Consider the following 19,915-nt stretch of genomic DNA (forward strand, 5'->3'; position numbering starts at 1 on the left):
ACATACGCTAGTAGCACACTCTAGGTAAGACACTCGGTAAGACAGTGTAGGTAACACATTCTAGGTAACATACTCTAGGTAACACACTCCAGATAACACACTCTAGGTAAGACATTCTAGGTAAGACACTCTGAGTGAGATACTCTAGGTAACATACTCTAAGTAACTTACTCTAGGTAATACACTCTAGGTAACATACACTAGATAATACACTTAAGGTAACATACTCTAGGTAACACACTCTAAGTAAGACACTGTAGGTAATACACTCTAGGTAACACACTCTAGGTATCATACTCTAGATAAGACATTGTAGGCAACACATTCCAGGTAACATGCTCTAGGTAAGACACTCTAGGTAGGAAACTCTAGGTAACACACTTTTAATAAGACACTCTAGGTAAGACACTCTAAGTAAGATACTGTAGGTAACACACTCTAGGTAACACACTCTAGGTAACATACACTAGGTAAGACACTCTAGGAAGTACACTCTAGATAGCACACTCTAGGTAACACACTCTAGGTAACATACTCTAGGTAAGACACTCTAGGTAACACACTCTAGGTAACACACTCTAGGTAACACACTCTAGGTAACATACACTAGGTAAGACACTCTAGGTAACACACTCTAGGTAAGACACTCTCGGTAACATACTCTAGGTAACACACTCTAGGTAAGACACTCTAGGTAGCAGACTCTATGTAACATACACTAGGTAAGACACTCTTGGTAACACACTCTAGATAAGACACTCTAGGTAACATACTCTAGGTGCTTCTGAAGAAATGTTGAAACTGTTTAATTTTATGAGCCAAAATATTGATGAGTGTGATTGCCTCTTTACCGAGTATGAATTAGACAATGCATTAACATAAGGTCGATCAACTGCTCCTGGAGAGAATGATGTAAACTATGATATTCTCAGAACTCTAAGGCGCGTTCCTGATAACCCCCTTTGTTGGCACTCTATAGTACCAGTTACATTGGGAGTTCTTCCTACTTCCTGGACCAACTGTCTCACTGTGCCTATCCATAAGCCCCAACAGCCTGATACATTTAGATCGATCTCCTTAACCAGTTGCTTTTGTAAAACTTTTGAAAGAATGATACTTAACAGACTGTACTACAGAATCAGACACCAACTTTCCCCCACCTCTATGGGTTCATGAAAGGTAAAAGTGTGCAGAACTGTATTTCCACCTTTCTTAGTTTTACCACATTTCTTGGTCTAAAATATGCATTTGATATCGCGAACAGAACCGTTATATTACATGAAGCCAAAATGAATATTGGTGGTAGCTTACTCTGCTGGATAATAGGATACCTGTCAAATAGAGTATCCTCTGTCCTCTGCCAAGGTTTTAGAAGAGAGTCTAAAGAAATATCCCTAGGTACACCGCAGGGAGGAGTTCTCAGTCCCAAGCTGTTTAATATTCTGATTAATGCTCTCCTAAATGCTCTACTTGCCTCACCTAAACATATAGCTATAAGCTATACTGATGACATCATGATCCATAAAACAGTGCATAAGAAGATGAGTACCATTCTTAATAAAGTTCAATCAATTTGTAATCGACTAGGTCTCATAATATCTTCCTCTAAAACAAAGATATTAACAAGCAAACGACATCCCTCACCCATCTATTTACAGGGTGAAAAAATCAGCTACATTAAAACTTACAGATATCTTGGTGTAGATGTACCCTTTAACAAATCCACTATACCACAACTAATAAGAAATGCAAAGATAGGCTAAATGCTCTCAAAGCTGTTGCTGGCTACAACCCCAACTATGGTGCTAATGTGAGAATCGTGAGAATGATGTACATAGCCTATGTTAGGTCCTTAATTGATTATGCTGCTCCCATGTTGATATTAGCTAGAGAAAGTTCTCCCCGACCCTTGGAGTTAATGCATAATGGTGTAAGAATTATTCTTGGTTGTCCCAAATCTACAAAGATTCTTAACATGAGGGATGAAGAAGCTTGGTATTTCTAGTATCAGTGATAGGATTGTTGAGATTAACACTGTACTCGGTATTAGAATGTTAAGAAGTGAACCAGACACTGTCACTATGAATCTTACTAAGTGTCTAGAAGTAAATACACACAGATCTAAATAGATTGTGAAAACGTCTTCTGGCAGGGCTGCATCTGCTCTTGTTGCCACCTCCCTAGTTAAGAACGATAATAAATTTGTTGAACTAGGCATAAGAATTAACAACTGGGAGCCTACACTGCAAAATGAATTGTTTGCGATCTTAATGACGCTAAAGCTAACTTATGACACTGAGCTTGACTCTATCATCATTACTGATTCTACATCATCACTGAATGCTCTTGACTCATATAATGACTCCAACAACATGCTCAGTGGAGAAGCCAGGTACAGATACTCAAACATCCCGGACAAAGGAATTAATGTACAATTGCTATGAATCCCATCACACATTGGATTACTCCTTCATGATAAAGTTGATTTGTTAGCCAAGAAGAGTACCCAGAAGGAGAATGTAGAATATAACTTTGGTATGTCTGTGTCTAGCATTAGGAATAATATTATGAAAAAAGTAAATAATAAAAGTGATTGTTATAGGAATGCAGTTAGAAGCCTGAGTAGATCTATAACCTACCATGATAACATGAACGTAGATAAGTATGTTTATGGAGCAACTTGCAATGTGAACAGACTGACTGATGTTGTAGTGGCCAGGCTTAGGCTTGGTTACAAGTACTTCTGGCAGTTTGGGAGACACACGGATGATGATCAAACTAAATGTAAATTATGTGATCAGGCATATGGTCACTCTTGAACACTTTGTGCTTAATTGTCCACTTATTGAGGAATACAGAGATAGACAGTATAATAACCTATGTGACATGTCAAGATATCTTATTAATGAAAATAAGATACCAGATATACTAAGCAAATTTCCTAAATTTGCTTGTAACAGATAAATGAACTGTAGATATGTAGATATAAATCCTTATGTACACCTGTTAACCCTTTGGACCTAGTTCATAGGCCTTTTGTGTGTCCATATGCTCTTGCGCTACCGTCCACAGGATGGATATGGGGTGCACAATAAACTAGCCACTTCGGTGGCAAACTGTAAAAAAAAAAAAAAAAAAAAAAAGAAACCATAAGTAAGACACTCTACGTAATACACTCTAGGTAAGACACTCTAGGTAACACACTCTAGGTAACACACTCTAGGTGGAAATAAATGGTATCAAATACCGACACAATGGAAATATAAACACACATGCAGTATAATGTGATCCTTTATTGACAACGTTTCACCCACACAGTGGGCTTTTTCAAGTCACACACGGATCTGTGTGTGACTTGAAAAAGCCCACTGTGTGGGTGAAACGTTGTCAATAAAGGATCACATTATACTGCATTTGTGTTTATAGTTCCACACTCTAGGTAAGACACTCTAGGTAACACACTCTAGGCAAGACACTCTACGTAACACTCTAGGTAAGACACTCTAGGTAACACACTCTAGGCAAGACACTCTACGTAACACTCTAGGTAAGACACTCTAGGTAAGACACTCTAGGTAGCACACTCTAGGTAAGACACTCTAGGTAGCACACTCTAGGTAAGACACTCTAGGTAACACTCTAGGTAAGACACTCTAGGTAGCACACTCTAGGTAAGACACTCTAGGTAAGACACTCTAGGTAACACTCTAGGTAAGACACTCTAGGTAGCACACTCTAGGTAAGACACTCTAGGTAAGACACTCTAAGTAATACACTCTAAGTAAGACACTGTAGCAAGTCTCTTACAGAGTAATAATAATAATAATAATAACAATAATAATAATAATAATAATAATAATAATAATAATAATAATAATAATAATAATAATAATAACAATTGATAATAATGATAGGCCAATCCTTAAGGATAATTGAGCGAATATTTTTTTTTATAGTCTGGTTGAATGTACCTTTGAAATTTGTGTACCATTTCTGTAAATAATTGGACGAATGAATGTACAAATAAATAACTTAATAGACATATGCACATAGGCTGAAATGGACATATACAGGAATGTAAACAGACAGATGGTGTTAAAGAGATGGGATATTAAACGTACAATACATTTATACATCATCACGAAACTTCATTCATTCTATACCTTACATCCCGACGCTTCTTTCTAGGTCAAGTGGATAAGGCTTTCCTGAGGCCACGAAAGCTAGTGGAAGTGTTGGCATACAAGCCCCACATGTCCACCACATTGCTGAATCTCATGCAGAAGCACCAGTTGCAGCCATCTGCTGTGCGACGGGTGGTGTTCACCTACCCCAGGGTGTTCTACCTGGAGGAGGAAGTGGTAAAGCTGCGCCCCAGGCTGACGATGTGTCCCTCCTACAGCGTGGCAGGTGAGTGTGACCTCGCAGACGAGTGCGAGACCCTACATTACCTGAAGGACGTGTGTACCTCAGACTCGTGTTTTAGAAGTCACGATTGGGAACAGCAGCCTAACTCGCGCATACTCTATAACCACTTCCTGGAGGAGCTGAACAACGAAGTTCTGTGCAAGATGGTACAGCTGGTGATCCAAGATTCAGACGAAGAGGAAAGAGAGTTGAATATCGATGGTCGCCTGAATGCATCATTGTGGACAATGAATTCAAACGGGGATGTGCTCGTTCCCGAGATCTGCTACTTCTCGGTGGAGGGACTGTGCAAACAGGAGAATGTCGGGTGTAGTCGCCTGCACGCTACGCGGCATTACCAGTGGCAGGTACGGGAGAAGGACGGCCGCTGGCAGAACCTCCAAGACGCCCAGGTGATGGCCCTGGAGCGCTCATATTGTGATCCAGCTCAAGAAAGTGTTCCCATGCCCCCACCCAATCCAACCACCTACCGTCCCCCACCCGGTTACCTGCTACAGATCATGGGCCGTGATACTTGGACTGCACATTTTGATACAATGACCATCACTAACACTTCTGGTGAAATACTGTGGTTGCGCCGACTGTGCACGGAGGAGAAGGAGGACACTGATGTGAAAGCAAGAAACTTTGTCTGGTATTTCTTAACAGAAGAAAATGAATGGGTGCCTTATGGAACACCTCACAACGACCTGGTAAGCAGTATAACTTGGGAAGAAATAGAGAAAAGCTTTAAAGAAGGGAGCAAAATTATATACTTCTCTACCGAAAACCACAAATACTCCATAGAATTCGCCACGATGACTCAAACGAATGATGAGAATGGCTCCCAGAAAGAGATCAGACGACGACCACAGCCACATCTTGATGAGGACGAAGAAAGCACCAGGGCTTCGTCTCCAGACTACGGAGAAGACGAGACCCCAGAGTCTCCCATCCCTTCATCTCTCGAAGGCGAGGACGAAGAGACCCCAGCGCCCTCATCACCAACCTCTACTTCTCCTTCTTTTCAAGGCTCCGAAATTGACCCGTCATTACCTGTCATCTGGGAGGACATGGAGTGTGTGGAGAACCTTCGTCTTGTTCCTCTCAACCCATACACTAATGAATATCGGGAGGTGATGGCACTCCTTGAGCCGGGATTGAGCAAAAGAAGAGTTTTGGGAATAAAACGAATACAAAATCGACAGTTGTGGCGCAAATTCCAAAAACGACTTGAAGAAATGCCTGATATTTACAACGGACCGGAACCCACCATACGGCAGCTGTTCCACGGAACCACAAAGGACGTGTTGCCGAAAATCTTCCGTAAGAACTTGGATCGGACGCTCCAGGGAACATCCTACGGGAAAAAAACAAGGTATGGCCATGGCACTTACTTCTTTTCTGACGTGGATAGGGCCTTCAGGTACAGTGTTCCAGACTCACGGTACGACAAGTCCTACCTGCTGGTGGCACAGGTGGCGGTGGCAGACATAACCAAGGGAGACGGCACAATGGAGAGTCCCCCCACCGATCCCGAGACCGGTGTCACTTCCGACACCACCGTCAACGATGTCGAAACCCCGACAGTTTACGTGAAGTACGACAAGAAAGAGTACTATCCCCAGTACATCGTGACTGTGACCTAAGCTTAGCTACAGTGCATTTTCTTAAAATAAGTGAAGCGTTACTCTTCCACGCCTCTCTCTCTTTCTCTCAGTTGTGCATAGAATGCATCTACGATTACCTAACCACAGAGATATGTGCGTCCTCAGAAAATGGAACTACTGAAAGTTAATTGCACCAAAAAAAAATTAATAGAATACTGCGCTTTTCCCCGCTTCCTTCCTTGAAAATGAAGAACCCAACACACGATAACAGATTTATTTGTGAGCTTTCTGGCGCTCACCTGCGAGGTAGTTTAATTTAGGCAAAGACTTAGAATTTTGGAAAGCAAAACATACTAAATACTTCCACACTGTACGGTAGTTTATTTCTCTTCATGTGACTCCTGGGACAGCCTGAGTGTGTGGCTTCGGTTTCCAGTTTGAAACGTTTCGGCCGAGATATTTCAAGCTCTGTTATTTGTCTTCTAAGCTAAAACATAAGAAGTTAAAAACATTAAGTTGAAACTTTCCAACAACTCATACTAGCACATCCAAAACCGCAAAATTTCATTTAAAAATCTTTCAGGGAAAACGAATAGTTTGTCCGTCCGTCTTTAACATATAAGCATTCTCTGTACAGTGGAAAAAGAACGTACGCTTGTAAGTGGTCTTAATGCCTTAGAAAAAATATTGAAAAATGCTCACTAATGCACTGACCTGAACGTTTGGAGTAGAGTATGTAGTCGACTCCATAGCTGATCCTCTGTCCTCTTATGAGATACAATACAATACCTTGTAGACTGGTAATCTAACCTGCTAGAGGAAGGTTCTCTTATCTTGAAGATGCCGTATCTGGTCATCTGCTCTATCATCAAGAGATTCACTACCTTTCAGACGGATGATCTTGTCTGAGGGTGGGACCGAGTTCCAGTGTCATCAAGTCTTAACTACCATCATTAAGTCTTAAGGACTGCCAGTGCCATAAAGTCTTTTAAGTATTATCAGTGCCATCAAGTTTTAAGTATTATCACTTCGCATCATCAGAGTTTTAGTAGTACTGTACCGCATTATTATATCATAGTAATTATAGCTTCATCATCATTTCTAAGGTATTAATGTGTTGTGTCAGTTTTTGAGAATACTTGTGTTATCATAATAAATATTATAGTGATTCGTCATGATAATTATTATTGTGTTTTGCCATCAATTCTTGAACATTATTGCACCGCATCATTATAAGTATTATTGTGTTGCATCGTCATGGTATTATACTTTTGTGTTATAAAAGCATTTTTGATGTATCCTGATCAGTATTATTGTGTTATAGTATCAAATCGTCAGTATTAATGTGTTGCATCATCATAAATATTAACGTTTTACATGATCATCAGTATTATTGTGGTGTATCACCAAACCTTGACTATTATTGTGCTGAAAAAGACTTTCTTGGTAGTAATTCCAGAAAATTATTAACCCATGAGGCCTGGTCACAGACCGGGCCGCGGGGGCGTTAACCCCCGAAACCCTCTCCAGGTATGAATAACTCGGAAGAGCAAAGGAATACCTTTAGAATCCTTTGGCGTTGTTCTTGATGAATGTGACTCACTCCCAGGTACCTTTGTACTACTGAGTGAGCAGGGACAGCAATACAAAGGTACTTACTTGTCTTCAGTCTCCCAGTACTGAAACCGGGCACTTTCAGGTGCGATTTAGTCGCTCTACTACTAAGATGCGAGGGTTAACATCTAGGAACCCAAGTCTATTTACGTCAAGGTGAGCAGAGGCAGTAGGTGTAAGGAGACTTGCCAATGTCTCGACTAATCCGAGATTGAACCTAGGTTCTTCCAGTGTGATCCGAGCGTGTGTTGCATCACAGTTCTTGAGCATTGTCAAAATTACTTGTAAATTTATAGATTAATTCAAGAATTAACATGACGTATGATTTCACAATTTTAACAGAATAAAAATGATTCATTATTCACATTGATTATGTGACATCACACTGTGACAAGTTTTCTAATAGTTCTCCCTCCTACCCTGACGCAACGAACTTGACATTTTTCTGGTGACATCAAGAATTTCAGGAGTTCGTGTCCATAAATATTTTGCGATTCTACGTTCATTCAAAGTGGACAGTATACAGTGGAGCAGTTAAGTTAATACTTATTAAATATATTTTTTCCTGTGGAAATACAATGTATTCCTGATGGATTGATGAAAAAATCAAGTTTAGGATCATAAAGTAGGTGCAAATTTGCGTAGACATTACATATGGTTTTCACACACGAAAGTTTGATGCACATCAGTGATTTGCAAAGATTGTTTTAATAGTGGTTACAAGAGGGTGTTGTGGGAACGGTCAGTAACCGCAGGAAAAATACGTCACAATACCGTGACTGCAATAATTCGCAACTACATCAAAATTTGGAGATGAAACTTGAGGTTTTAAAGCTTTCCCTTCCTCTTGTTGGCACCTCGTGGCCCAGTCTTGCACCACCAGTGACCCTAGCTGGCACCTCGTGGCCCAGTCTTGCACCACCAGTGACCCTAGCTGGCACCTCGTGGCCCAGTCTTGCACCACCAGTGACCCTAGCTGGCACCTCGTGGCCCAGTCTTGCACCACCAGTGACCCTAGCTGGCACCTCGTGGCCCAGTCTTGCACCACCAGTGACCCTAGCTGGCACCTCGTGGCCCAGTCTTGCACCACCAGTGATAATCGTTTCCTGCTCTTGAAGCCACGTTGCCAGAAATATTGTAGCCGGTTATGTATATATATATATATATATATATATATATATATATATATATATATATATATATATATATATATATATATATATATATATATATATATATATATATATAAAACAACCACTGTGAAAGAGTAGTGAAATTCCAAGCGCTTTCGTGACTACTCACATTGTCAATGTGAGTAGTCAGGAAAGCGCTTGGAATTTCACTACTCTTTCACAGTGGTTGTTTTGCATAATTTAAAATCACCTGTTTACTGTGATCTTATTGCATATATATATATATATATATATATATATATATATATATATATATATATATATATATATATATATATATATATATATATATATATATATATTTGTGGTTAAATTTAGCTTTTCATAGCTTTATGTAGCCTAATTTAAAATATAGATAAAAGAGGATTAGTAAGTTTACACGGAGCTTTAAAACAGAGATGTAGAATGTCTCGTTAGAAAAATAATGATAAGTAGCACTTCAAGGCATCGTCTGTAATATTATACATATATCCATTCCGTCTGACTATTATGACAGCGCTTCAGTGTTGAATTGGACTTGCAACCCTTTTTATTTTATCGTATGGCCAGTCGAAACCCTTTTAAGATTATGCGAAACTTAGCCAAACTTTATTATGCAAAGTGTGATGGTCAAGCTTTGAGAAGGATGACGGTGAGTGTGTCTGGTCACCACTCACCTCCTGCCACCACTCACCTCCTGCCACCACTCACCTCCTGTCACCACTCACCTCCTGTCACCACTCACCTCCTGCCACCACTCACCTCCTGCCACCACTCACCTCCTGCCACCACTCACCTCCTGTCACCACTCACCTCCTGTCACCACTCACCTCCTGCCACCACTCACCTCCTGCCACCACTCACCTCCTGCCACCACTCACCTCCTGTCACCACTCACCTCCTGTCACCACTCACCTCCTGCCACCACTCACCTCCTGCCACCACTCACCTCCTGCCACCACTCACCTCCTGCCACCACTCACCTCCTGCCACCACACCTGCCACCACTCACCTCCTGCCACCACTCACCTCCTGCCACCACTCACCTCCTGCCACCACTCACCTCCTGCCACCACTCACCTCCTGCCACCACTCACCTCCTGCCACCACACCTCCTGCCACCACTCACCTCCTGCCACCACTCACCTCCTGCCACCACTCACCTCCTGCCACCACTCACCTCCTACCACCACACCTCCTGCCACCACTCACCTCCTGCCACCACTCACCTCCTGCCACCACTCACCTGCCACCACTCACCTCCTGCCACCACTCACCTGCCACCACTCACCTCCTGCCACCACTCACCTCCTGCCACCACACCTCCTGCCACCACTCACCTCCTGCCACCACTCACCTCCTGCCACCACTCACCTCCTGCCACCACACCTCCTGCCACCACTCACCTCCTGCCACCACTCACCTCCTGCCACCACTCACCTGCCACCACTCACCTCCTGCCACCACTCACCTCCTGCCACCACTCACCTCCTGCCACCACTCACCTCCTGCCACCACACCTCCTGCCACCACTCACCTCCTGCCACCACTCACCTCCTGCCACCACTCACCTCCTGCCACCACTCACCTCCTGCCACCACTCACCTCCTGCCACCACACCTCCTGCCACCACTCACCTCCTGCCACCACTCACCTCCTGCCACCACTCACCTCCTGCCACCACTCACCTCCTGCCACCACTCACCTCCTGCCACCACTCACCTCCTGCCACCACTCACCTCCTGTCACCACTCACCTCCTGTCACCACTCACCTCCTGCCACCACTCACCTCCTGCCACCACTCACCTCCTGCCACCACTCACCTCCTGTCACCACTCACCTCCTGTCACCACTCACCTCCTGCCACCACTCACCTCCTGCCACCACTCACCTCCTGCCACCACTCACCTCCTGCCACCACACCTGCCACCACTCACCTCCTGCCACCACTCACCTCCTGCTACCACTCACCTCCTGCCACCACTCACCTCCTGCCACCACTCACCTCCTGCCACCACTCCCCTCCTGCCACCACACCTCCTGCCACCACTCACCTCCTGCCACCACTCACCTCCTGCCACCACTCACCTCCTGCCACCACTCACCTCCTACCACCACACCTCCTGCCACCACTCACCTCCTGCCACCACTCACCTCCTGCCACCACTCACCTGCCACCACTCACCTCCTGCCACCACTCACCTGCCACCACTCACCTCCTGCCACCACTCACCTCCTGCCACCACACCTCCTGCCACCACTCACCTCCTGCCACCACTCACCTCCTGCCACCACTCACCTCCTGCCACCACACCTCCTGCCACCACTCACCTCCTGCCACCACTCACCTCCTGCCACCACTCACCTGCCACCACTCACCTCCTGCCACCACTCACCTCCTGCCACCACTCACCTCCTGCCACCACTCACCTCCTGCCACCACACCTCCTGCCACCACTCACCTCCTGCCACCACTCACCTCCTGCCACCACTCACCTCCTGCCACCACTCACCTCCTGCCACCACTCACCTCCTGCCACCACACCTCCTGCCACCACTCACCTCCTGCCACCACTCACCTCCTGCCACCACTCACCTCCTGCCACCACTCACCTCCTGCCACCACTCACCTCCTGCCACCACTCACCTCCTGCCACCACTCACCTCCTGCCACCACTCACCTCCTGCCACCACTCACCTCCTGCCACCACTCACAGCCATGTGTGGCGTGGCTCTTTTTTGTTTTTTTACATGAATAGCTAATTATTATATTACTGTATTTATAACTTTTCATGAATCTAACATTATATTTGTGAAATTTTAGAAAGATTCCAGAGTTAAGGCACAGATGGCCAACAACAACAACTTCGAAGGTTGGCCAGCACGTCAGTGTGAGCCATAATTGTTGTACATCTCATAGTGCAGAGAAGAGTCACTTGCCTTATTTGACACATATATCAAATTTATCTGGAGGTAATTTCCAGCTGTTACGATCCATCCAGAGGAGTTCTCATCTACGATGAAAAAAGTTAAGAAAGTTTATAAGACTGTGCAAGGTAGTGTGGGTGGCCTCGTCTATTATACCAGTGAAGACATACCTTTCAGTGACATGCAGGTTGAGTGCATTTTGTGAATATATAGTAATAACTATAATTTCAGTTACACGATTGCTATTCCTTGTATTTCAGACTCTTCCTGTGAAAATTATTATTATTATTATTATGTGAGTAAATTACCTGCAAGAGGTTTACAGAACATCACCTGAATTATTACCTGAAAGTAATCTGGGTGAGGTAAGTGGGACTTAGTCACAGTAGGTCACTGAACTGCAACTCCTTCGACTGCCCACTTCTTCACCACTCTCATAAAAAGCTAGACTTGACATTAAATTAATAATTATATTACAACCAGCTACTCTGGTAATTAAGGTTATGTGGACTGTATAGGATTAAGCTTGCTGGGAACAACAAATATAATTGGTACTAACACTTACCATTTAATTACTGCAGATGGATCACACCACAACACCTAACACCTAGACCCTACACTGGCCAGCTACTGATCTAAATGCAAAAACTATGGTGCACTTCCCTGTGAGTGATGTCCACATTTATTTTCCCCCATCCAAACGTAATTCTTGAGGTCCCGCAAATTTCCTGTCCCATTATAGCCTCGATGATGCCGGATTATTAGACGATTGTAACAACCAGTGTACCCATACTAAATTCAATATGGCATCTCCCCAACGTCCCTACTGGTTGTTCTGCTCCCCCTCCCTCCTACTGGCTGTTCTGCTCCCCCTCCCTCCTATTGGTTGTTCTGCTCCCCCTCCCTCCTACTGGCTGTTCTGCTCCCCCTCCCTCTTACTGGCTGTTCTGCTCCTCCTCCCTCCTATTGGTTGTTCTGCTCCCCCTCCCTCCTACTGGCTGTTCTGCTCCCCCTCCCTCCTACTGGCTGTTCTGCTCCCCCTCCCTCCTACTGGCTGTTCTGCTCCCCTCCCTCCTACTGGTTGTTCTGCTCCCCCTCCCTCCTACTGGCTGTTCTGCTCCCCCTCCCTCCGACTGGCTGTTCTGCTCCCCCTCCCTCCTACTGGTTGTTCTGCTCCCCCTCCCTCCTACTGGCTGCTCTGCTCCCCCTCCCTCCTACTGGCTGTTCTGCTCCCCCTCCCTCCTACTGGCTGTTCTGCTCCCCCTCCCTCCTACTGGCTGTTCTGCTCCCCCTCCCTCCTACTGGCTGTTCTGCTCCCCCTCCCTCCTACTGGTTGTTCTGCTCCCCCTCCCTCTGCTCAGGGTTTTAAATTGTTCCAAGAAGATAGAAGTATTGGGAGGGGGGGTGGGGTGGCATTGTATGTCCGAGATCGCTTGAACTGTTGCATAAAAACGGGTATTAAGTCTGAAGTAACACATACAGAGTCTGTTTGGATAGAATTTTCAGAGGGGCATGAAAAACTGATTTTAGGAGTGATATACCGTCCCCCTAACTTAGATAGGGACCAAGGGAAACTACTATGGGAGGAAATTGTTAAGGCCACAAGGCACGATAATGTAGTAATTCTAGGAGACTTTAACTTTAGTCATGTTGATTGGAATTTCTTGACTGGGAATTTAGAATCGTACGACTTCTTAGAAGTATTTCAGGATTGTTTTTTGAAGCAGTTTGTGACAGAACCTACAAGGGGAAATAACCTGCTTGACTTAGTTATGGCAAACAATGAATCCCTTGTTAATAATTTAGAAATTTCAGAGGAACTGGGTGCTAGCGACCACAAATCAATTACATTTAGCATTGAATGGAAGTACGATAGTAGCGATAACTCAGTAACAGTCCCAGATTTTCGCTTAGCAGATTACGATGGGCTTAGAGAACACTTATCATCTGTTGACTGGGGTAACGAAGAGAGCTATCAATATGACAGTTTTCTGAACACTATACATGCTGCTCAAAGAGCGTTTATCCCATATAAAGAAATTAGATCAAATAGAAATGACCCAAAATGGATGAATAATAGGCTCAAATATCTACTAGGGCATAAGAAAGGAATTTATAGGCGTATCAAAAGAGGTGAGGGTCATCTTATGAATCAGTATATTGACATTAAGAGGGACATTAAAAAGGGGATAAGAAAAGCTAAAAGGGACTATGAAATTAAAGTTGCTAGGGATTCTAAAACTAACCCAAAAAGTTTTTTCCAGGTCTATAGAACAAAAGTTAGAGATAAGATAGGTCCCCTTAAAAATAACTATGGGCACCTTACTGACAATGAGAATGAAATGTGCTTGATTTTAAATAATTATTTTCTCTCAGTTTTTACACAGGAAGACACTAACAATATTCCAGTAATTAATTTTTACAGTGGGCTAGAAGAAGATAAATTATGTAACATCACAGTCACTAGTGAGATGGTTGTGAGGCAGATAGACAGACTGAAGCAAAATAAGTCGCCGGGTCCTGATGAGGTTTTTTCAAGGGTTCTTAAGGAATGCAAAATGGAACTCTGTGAACCATTAACTAATATTTTTAATTTATCTCTTCAAACAGGTGTAGTGTCTGATATGTGGAAGATGGCTAATGTAACTCCTATTTTTAAAACAGGGGACAAGTCGTTACCGTCAAATTACCGCCCAATAAGCCTGACCTCAATTGTAGGCAAATTACTAGAGTCAATTATAGCTGAGATTATAAGAAGCCATCTCGATAAGCATAGCTTGATTAATGATACTCAGCATGGATTCACAAGAGGCCGGTCTTGTCTAACTAATTTATTAACTTTCTTCAGTAAAGCTTTTGAGGCTGTTGACCACAATAAAGAATTTGATATTATTTACTTAGATTTTAGTAAGGCTTTTGATAGAGTTCCGCACCAGAGACTGTTAAAGAAAGTGGCAGCTCATGGTATTGGGGGAAAAGTGCTCTCGTGGATCGAGTCATGGCTCACTGACAGGAAGCAGAGAGTGTCCATAAATGGGGTTAAATCCGAGTGGGGATCTGTAACAAGTGGCGTTCCACAGGGATCAGTCTTGGGCCCGTTGTTGTTTATAATATATATCAATGATCTTGATGAGGGAATTACTAGTGATATGAGCAAATTCGCCGATGACACAAAGATAGGTAGGATAATTGATTCAAACGTAGATGTTAGGGAACTTCAGGAGGATTTAAACAAACTCTATTCTTGGTCAGAAAAGTGGCAGATGCAGTTCAATGTAGATAAATGCAAGGTTCTGAAGCTTGGGAGTGTCCATAACCCTAGTACTTATAAGTTAAATGATGTAGAACTTAGCCATACAGATTGCGAAAAGGACTTGGGGGTTATGGTGAGCAGCAACCTTAAACCAAGACAGCAATGCCTAAGCGTACGTAATAAGGCAAATAGATTACTGGGATTTATATCAAGAAGTGTAAGCAACAGAAGTCCAGAAGTCATACTGCAGCTTTATACATCATTAGTAAGGCCTCACCTTGATTATGCAGCTCAGTTCTGGTCTCCGTATTACAAAATGGACATAAATTCGTTAGAAAACATTCAGCGTAGGATGACTAAATTAATACATAGCATCAGAAATCTTCCTTATGAAGAAAGATTGAAGACTCTTAAGTTACATTCACTTGTTAGACGAAGAATGAGGGGAGACCTGATCGAAGTGTATAAGTGGAAGATAGGTATTAATAAAGGGGATATTAATAAGGTCTTGAGGATGTCTCTCCAAGAGAGAACCCGCAGTAATGGATTTAAATTAGATAAGTTTAGATTTAGAAAGGACATAGGAAAGTATTGGTTTGGAAATAGGGTAGTTGATGAGTGGAACAGTCTACCTAGTTGGGTTATTGAGGCTAGGACTTTGTTTAGTTTCAAATCTAGGTTGGATAAGTACATGAGTGGGAAGGGTTGGATTTGAGTGGGACTTTCACATCAGAGCTTATTTCTTGGGTAGCATTGAAAATTGGGTTGGGTAAATGTTTTGTTAGTGGGATGAATTGTAAAGGACCTGCCTAGTATGGGCCAGCAGGCCTCCTGCAGTGTTCCTCCTTTCTTATGTTCTTATGTTCTTATGTTCTCCCCCTCCCTCCTACTGGCTGTTCTGCTCCCCCTCCCTCCTACTGGCTGCTCTGCTCCCCCTCCCTCCTACTGGCTGTTCTGTTCCCCCTCCCTCCTACTGGCTGTTCTGCTCCCCCTCCCTCCTACTGGCTGCTCTGCTCCCCCTCCCTCCTACTGGCTGTTCTGCTCCCCCTCCCTCCTACTGGCTGTTCTGCTCCCCCTCCCTCCTACTGGCTGTTCTGCTCCCCCTCCCGCCTACTGGCGGGTCTGCTCCCCTCCCTCCTACTGGCTGTTCTGCTCCCCCTCCCTCCTACTGGGTGTTCTGCTCCCCCTCCCTCCTACTGGCTGCTCTGCTCCCCCTCCCTCCTACTGGCTGTTCTGGTCCCCCTCCCTCCTACTGGCTGTTCTGCTCCCCCTCCCTCCTACTGGCTGTTCTGCTCCCCCTCCCTCCTACTGGCTGTTCTGCTCCTCCTCCCTCCTACTGGCTGTTCTGCTCCCCCTCTCTCGAAATTTCTCGAAGGGTCCAAACAGCATCATATTTTATTACAGTTATTGTATTATTCAATCATATGTTCTATATTTAAGAAATTATGAAAATATTTCCACACTTCCCTCACTCTAGCCATTTTGGTGGTAAAGAGACAAAACTTGGAGTGTTATAGAATGCGTACTTTGTTGACGACGTTTCGCACAATTATCACACTTGGCATCAGTATGTGCTGTAATGCGATAAAATTAATGAATTCAGAGACAACTCGCTCAAAAATGCTCAAGAAATATCAAAATATTTTATCCACAGCGGCATATTACCAACCATTCAGGAAAAGTGCCCTGACTTTGCCCACTGTAAATAACGTTAACCACTTAAACTTTTTTTTTACAAGCATACCTTGGTAAAATACAAGGTAATATTTTTGTAATATTCTTGAGACCTAATTCATGTCTACATAAATAACTCATTGCGACTTTAACCAGATATAAACATATAAATAGTTAATTTCTAAAACTTTGCGGCCCAGTCCTTATACCCATTATGTGCCTCTGTAATCTTTTAACTACCACCCACACCGTGGGTCTACGATGTGTAAAATACTAAACTAACTAACGTCATGAATCCAGAGAATGAACCCATAAAATTATGAAAGATAAACAAGTTACATTGGTAATGAATCATAATGTAAGAATCGCTAGCGCCAGTAACGAGTCATTTCCCTGACATTGAGTTCAGTCACAGAAAATATTAGTGTAGCTTGTAGACAAATGGTTCAAAAAACCGACAAGTTGACAAATTAGACACATGTAAAACACCTGGGTATCTTTAATGAGGAAACGTTTCGCCACACAGTGACTTTATCAGTCCATACAAAGGAGAATGGTGAAGAACAGGAGGAGTTTGAGGAAATCAGTCCCTCAGCCTTGAGTCGATGTAATCAGTCCATTAGTCTTGAACAGGATACAGCATATGTGCGAAGAAGTGGCTTATATACTGTAGACAGGTGAGGTGAAGCAGCCGTAGGCGGTATCACATTTGACAAGTCCAAACGTGGCAGTAGGTCATGCCTAAAGGTTAGGCAAGTGAAGAATTCCCAGATGTTGTTGTGTATGACAGGAATGTAGATGAATGGTTCAGAGAACCGACAAGTTGATAAATTACACTGATTACATCGACTCAAGGCTGAGGGACTGTCTACCTTAAACTCCTCTTCTTCACCATTCTCCTTTGCATGGTCTGATGAAGCCACTGTGTGGAGAAACATTAGTGTAGCTTATATGGGGTTATTATGACTTACGTATAACACAATACTTAGCATGTTATTGCTGCATTCAGACAAGTAAAAGGAGTTATGCTTTACAAAAGTCAGTCAGGGAATTTTTCCACGGATGGCTGTGGATAAATCCTTTGACATTTTTTGAACCTTTATATGTGAGTTACCTAAATTCGTTAACTTTCTCGTATTCCAGGACATAATGATGCAGGGTGCACCAAAAGTTCCTTTCAGAATGTATACATTTGGTCATGTTTACATCAGGTGGTGATGCAAGAAACTCGTGAGGTACGTGTAGCACAGGTGCAGCCAGACACTGGTGGCGTTCAAGTGTCTGCTAACATTGTTGGATACATCACACGTAATTTTGCTGACTCCTCATTTATTAGACAGACATTATATACTGCAAACCTAAGTTCATGAATCTACAAGCTGGACAGTTTTCCGGCCCAAAATAAAGTTCATGGCTCAAGGAAAGAAAACTGATGATGAGCACAGACGTATGAACCTGCTTTAGCTTTAATGAGTTTCATTAAGTCCATTAACAATATTTTCCTCAGTTATCTTTAATAAATTACACTGATCCATGTATCATATCGTACTTCTTTATTTAGTATACTTTAATATACAGTCTTGATCCATGGCGTCACTCTGTAAACTAATTGCCAGATAATACTTTTATGAGGAGAAATTACGTTAATTAACTTTGATTAACCTATGAGACACGTTTCTTTTTTGTTCATTGTTGTACACTTTTGACTGCTTCGTGTCTAACATAATGAGCACAATATATGTTTTGCTGACACTGTATTAATAATTTCCCTTAAACGAAGAAGAAATTTGTATATTATTATGGCTTCGATACTGTTTTATATATATATATATATATATATATATATATATATATATATATATATATATATATATATATATATATATATATATATATATATATATATATATATATAATGTATTTTTGATGTAAGAATCCTTGAGAATGTCAGTATTGATCGCCTCCAAGTGTTGTGTTGGTCATTCTTCATATAAAATACCTAGTGATACTCTAGAGCTTGCTGGTATATAGAAGTTAGAATATTTTACTGTACTATGGGCTTCTCTGCTTAATTAAGAACGCCTTCCAGTATTTGAAATTTGAATATTTTAGATGTTATTTTCGTAAGAATCAAATTTATATTATTTTTAGTGATTTACAACAACAGTAATGTTTTCTTGTAATTTTTATAGTTTTCTTTTTAAAATGGATTTCTTTATATTTAGTTTCACGTTGATTCACGTGCGTAATAGATTGTGAAATGTGCGTAAAATAACTTGTGGTGAAGCAGCACACACAGTCTGTGGTGAAGCAGCACACACAGTCTGTGGTGAAGCAGCACACACAGTCTGTGGTGAAGCAGCACACACACAGTCTGTGGTGAAGCAGCACACACAGTCTGTGGTGAAGCAGCACACACAGTCTGTGGTGAAGCAGCACACACACAGTCTGTGGTGAAGCAGCACACACACAGTCTGTGGTGAAGCAGCACACACAGTCTGTGGTGAAGCAGCACACACAGTCTGTGGTGAAGCAGCACACACACAGTCTGTGGTGAAGCAGCACACACACACAGTCTGTGGTGAAGCAGCACACACACAGTCTGTGTTGAAGCAGCACACACACACAGTCTGTGGTGAAGCAGCACACACACATACTCTGTGGTGAAGCAGCACACACACATACTCTGTGGTGAAGCAGCACACACACATACTCTGTGGTGAAGCAGCACACACACACAGTCTGTGTTGAAGCAGCACACACACACAGTCTGTGTTGAAGCAGCACACACACACAGTCTGTGTTGAAGCAGCACACACACACAGTCTGTGGTGAAGCAGCACACACACATACTCTGTGGTGAAGCAGCACACACACACAGTCTGTGGTGAAGCAGCACACACACACAGTCTGTGGTGAAGCAGCACACACACACAGTCTGTGGTGAAGCAGCACACACACACAGTCTGTGGTGAAGCAGCACACACACACAGTCTGTGTTGAAGCAGCACACACACACAGTCTGTGTTGAAGCAGCACACACACAGTCTGTGGTGAAGCAGCACACACAGTCTGTGGTGAAGCAGCACACACAGTCTGTGTTGAAGCAGCACACACACAGTCTGTGGTGAAGCAGCACACACAGTCTGTGTTGAAGCAGCACACACACAGTCTGTGGTGAAGCAGCACACACACACAGTCTGTGGTGAAGCAGCACACACAGTCTGTGGTGAAGCAGCACACACACACAGTCTGT

General features: G+C 43.1%; 2 protein-coding genes across 5 annotated transcripts in view; one reads left to right on the plus strand and one right to left on the minus strand.

The window, feature by feature from the left end:
* The window catches only part of LOC128706568 (protein mono-ADP-ribosyltransferase PARP12), an 80,651-nt gene extending 62,184 nt beyond the window's left edge, over window positions 1–18,467 (plus strand). For 2 of the 4 annotated variants that reach the window (XM_070090325.1, XM_053801500.2), the window contains one exon: window positions 4,189–6,410. In XM_070090325.1, coding sequence (XP_069946426.1) covers window positions 4,189–6,056 — 1,868 coding nt within the window. In that variant the 3' untranslated portion in view covers window positions 6,057–6,410. Of the gene's footprint in view, window positions 1–4,188; window positions 6,411–12,313; window positions 12,845–17,802 lie in introns of those variants that run through there. The other 2 variants (XM_070090347.1, XM_070090336.1) reach the window with 2 other exon arrangements.
* Window positions 1–19,915, minus strand: part of LOC128684112 (organic cation transporter protein-like) — a 664,663-nt gene that overhangs the window by 237,625 nt on the left and 407,123 nt on the right. The window lies entirely within an intron of this gene.

Source organism: Cherax quadricarinatus, chromosome 3 (genome assembly GCF_038502225.1).
Source record: "Cherax quadricarinatus isolate ZL_2023a chromosome 3, ASM3850222v1, whole genome shotgun sequence".
Taxonomy (NCBI): domain Eukaryota; kingdom Metazoa; phylum Arthropoda; class Malacostraca; order Decapoda; family Parastacidae; genus Cherax; species Cherax quadricarinatus.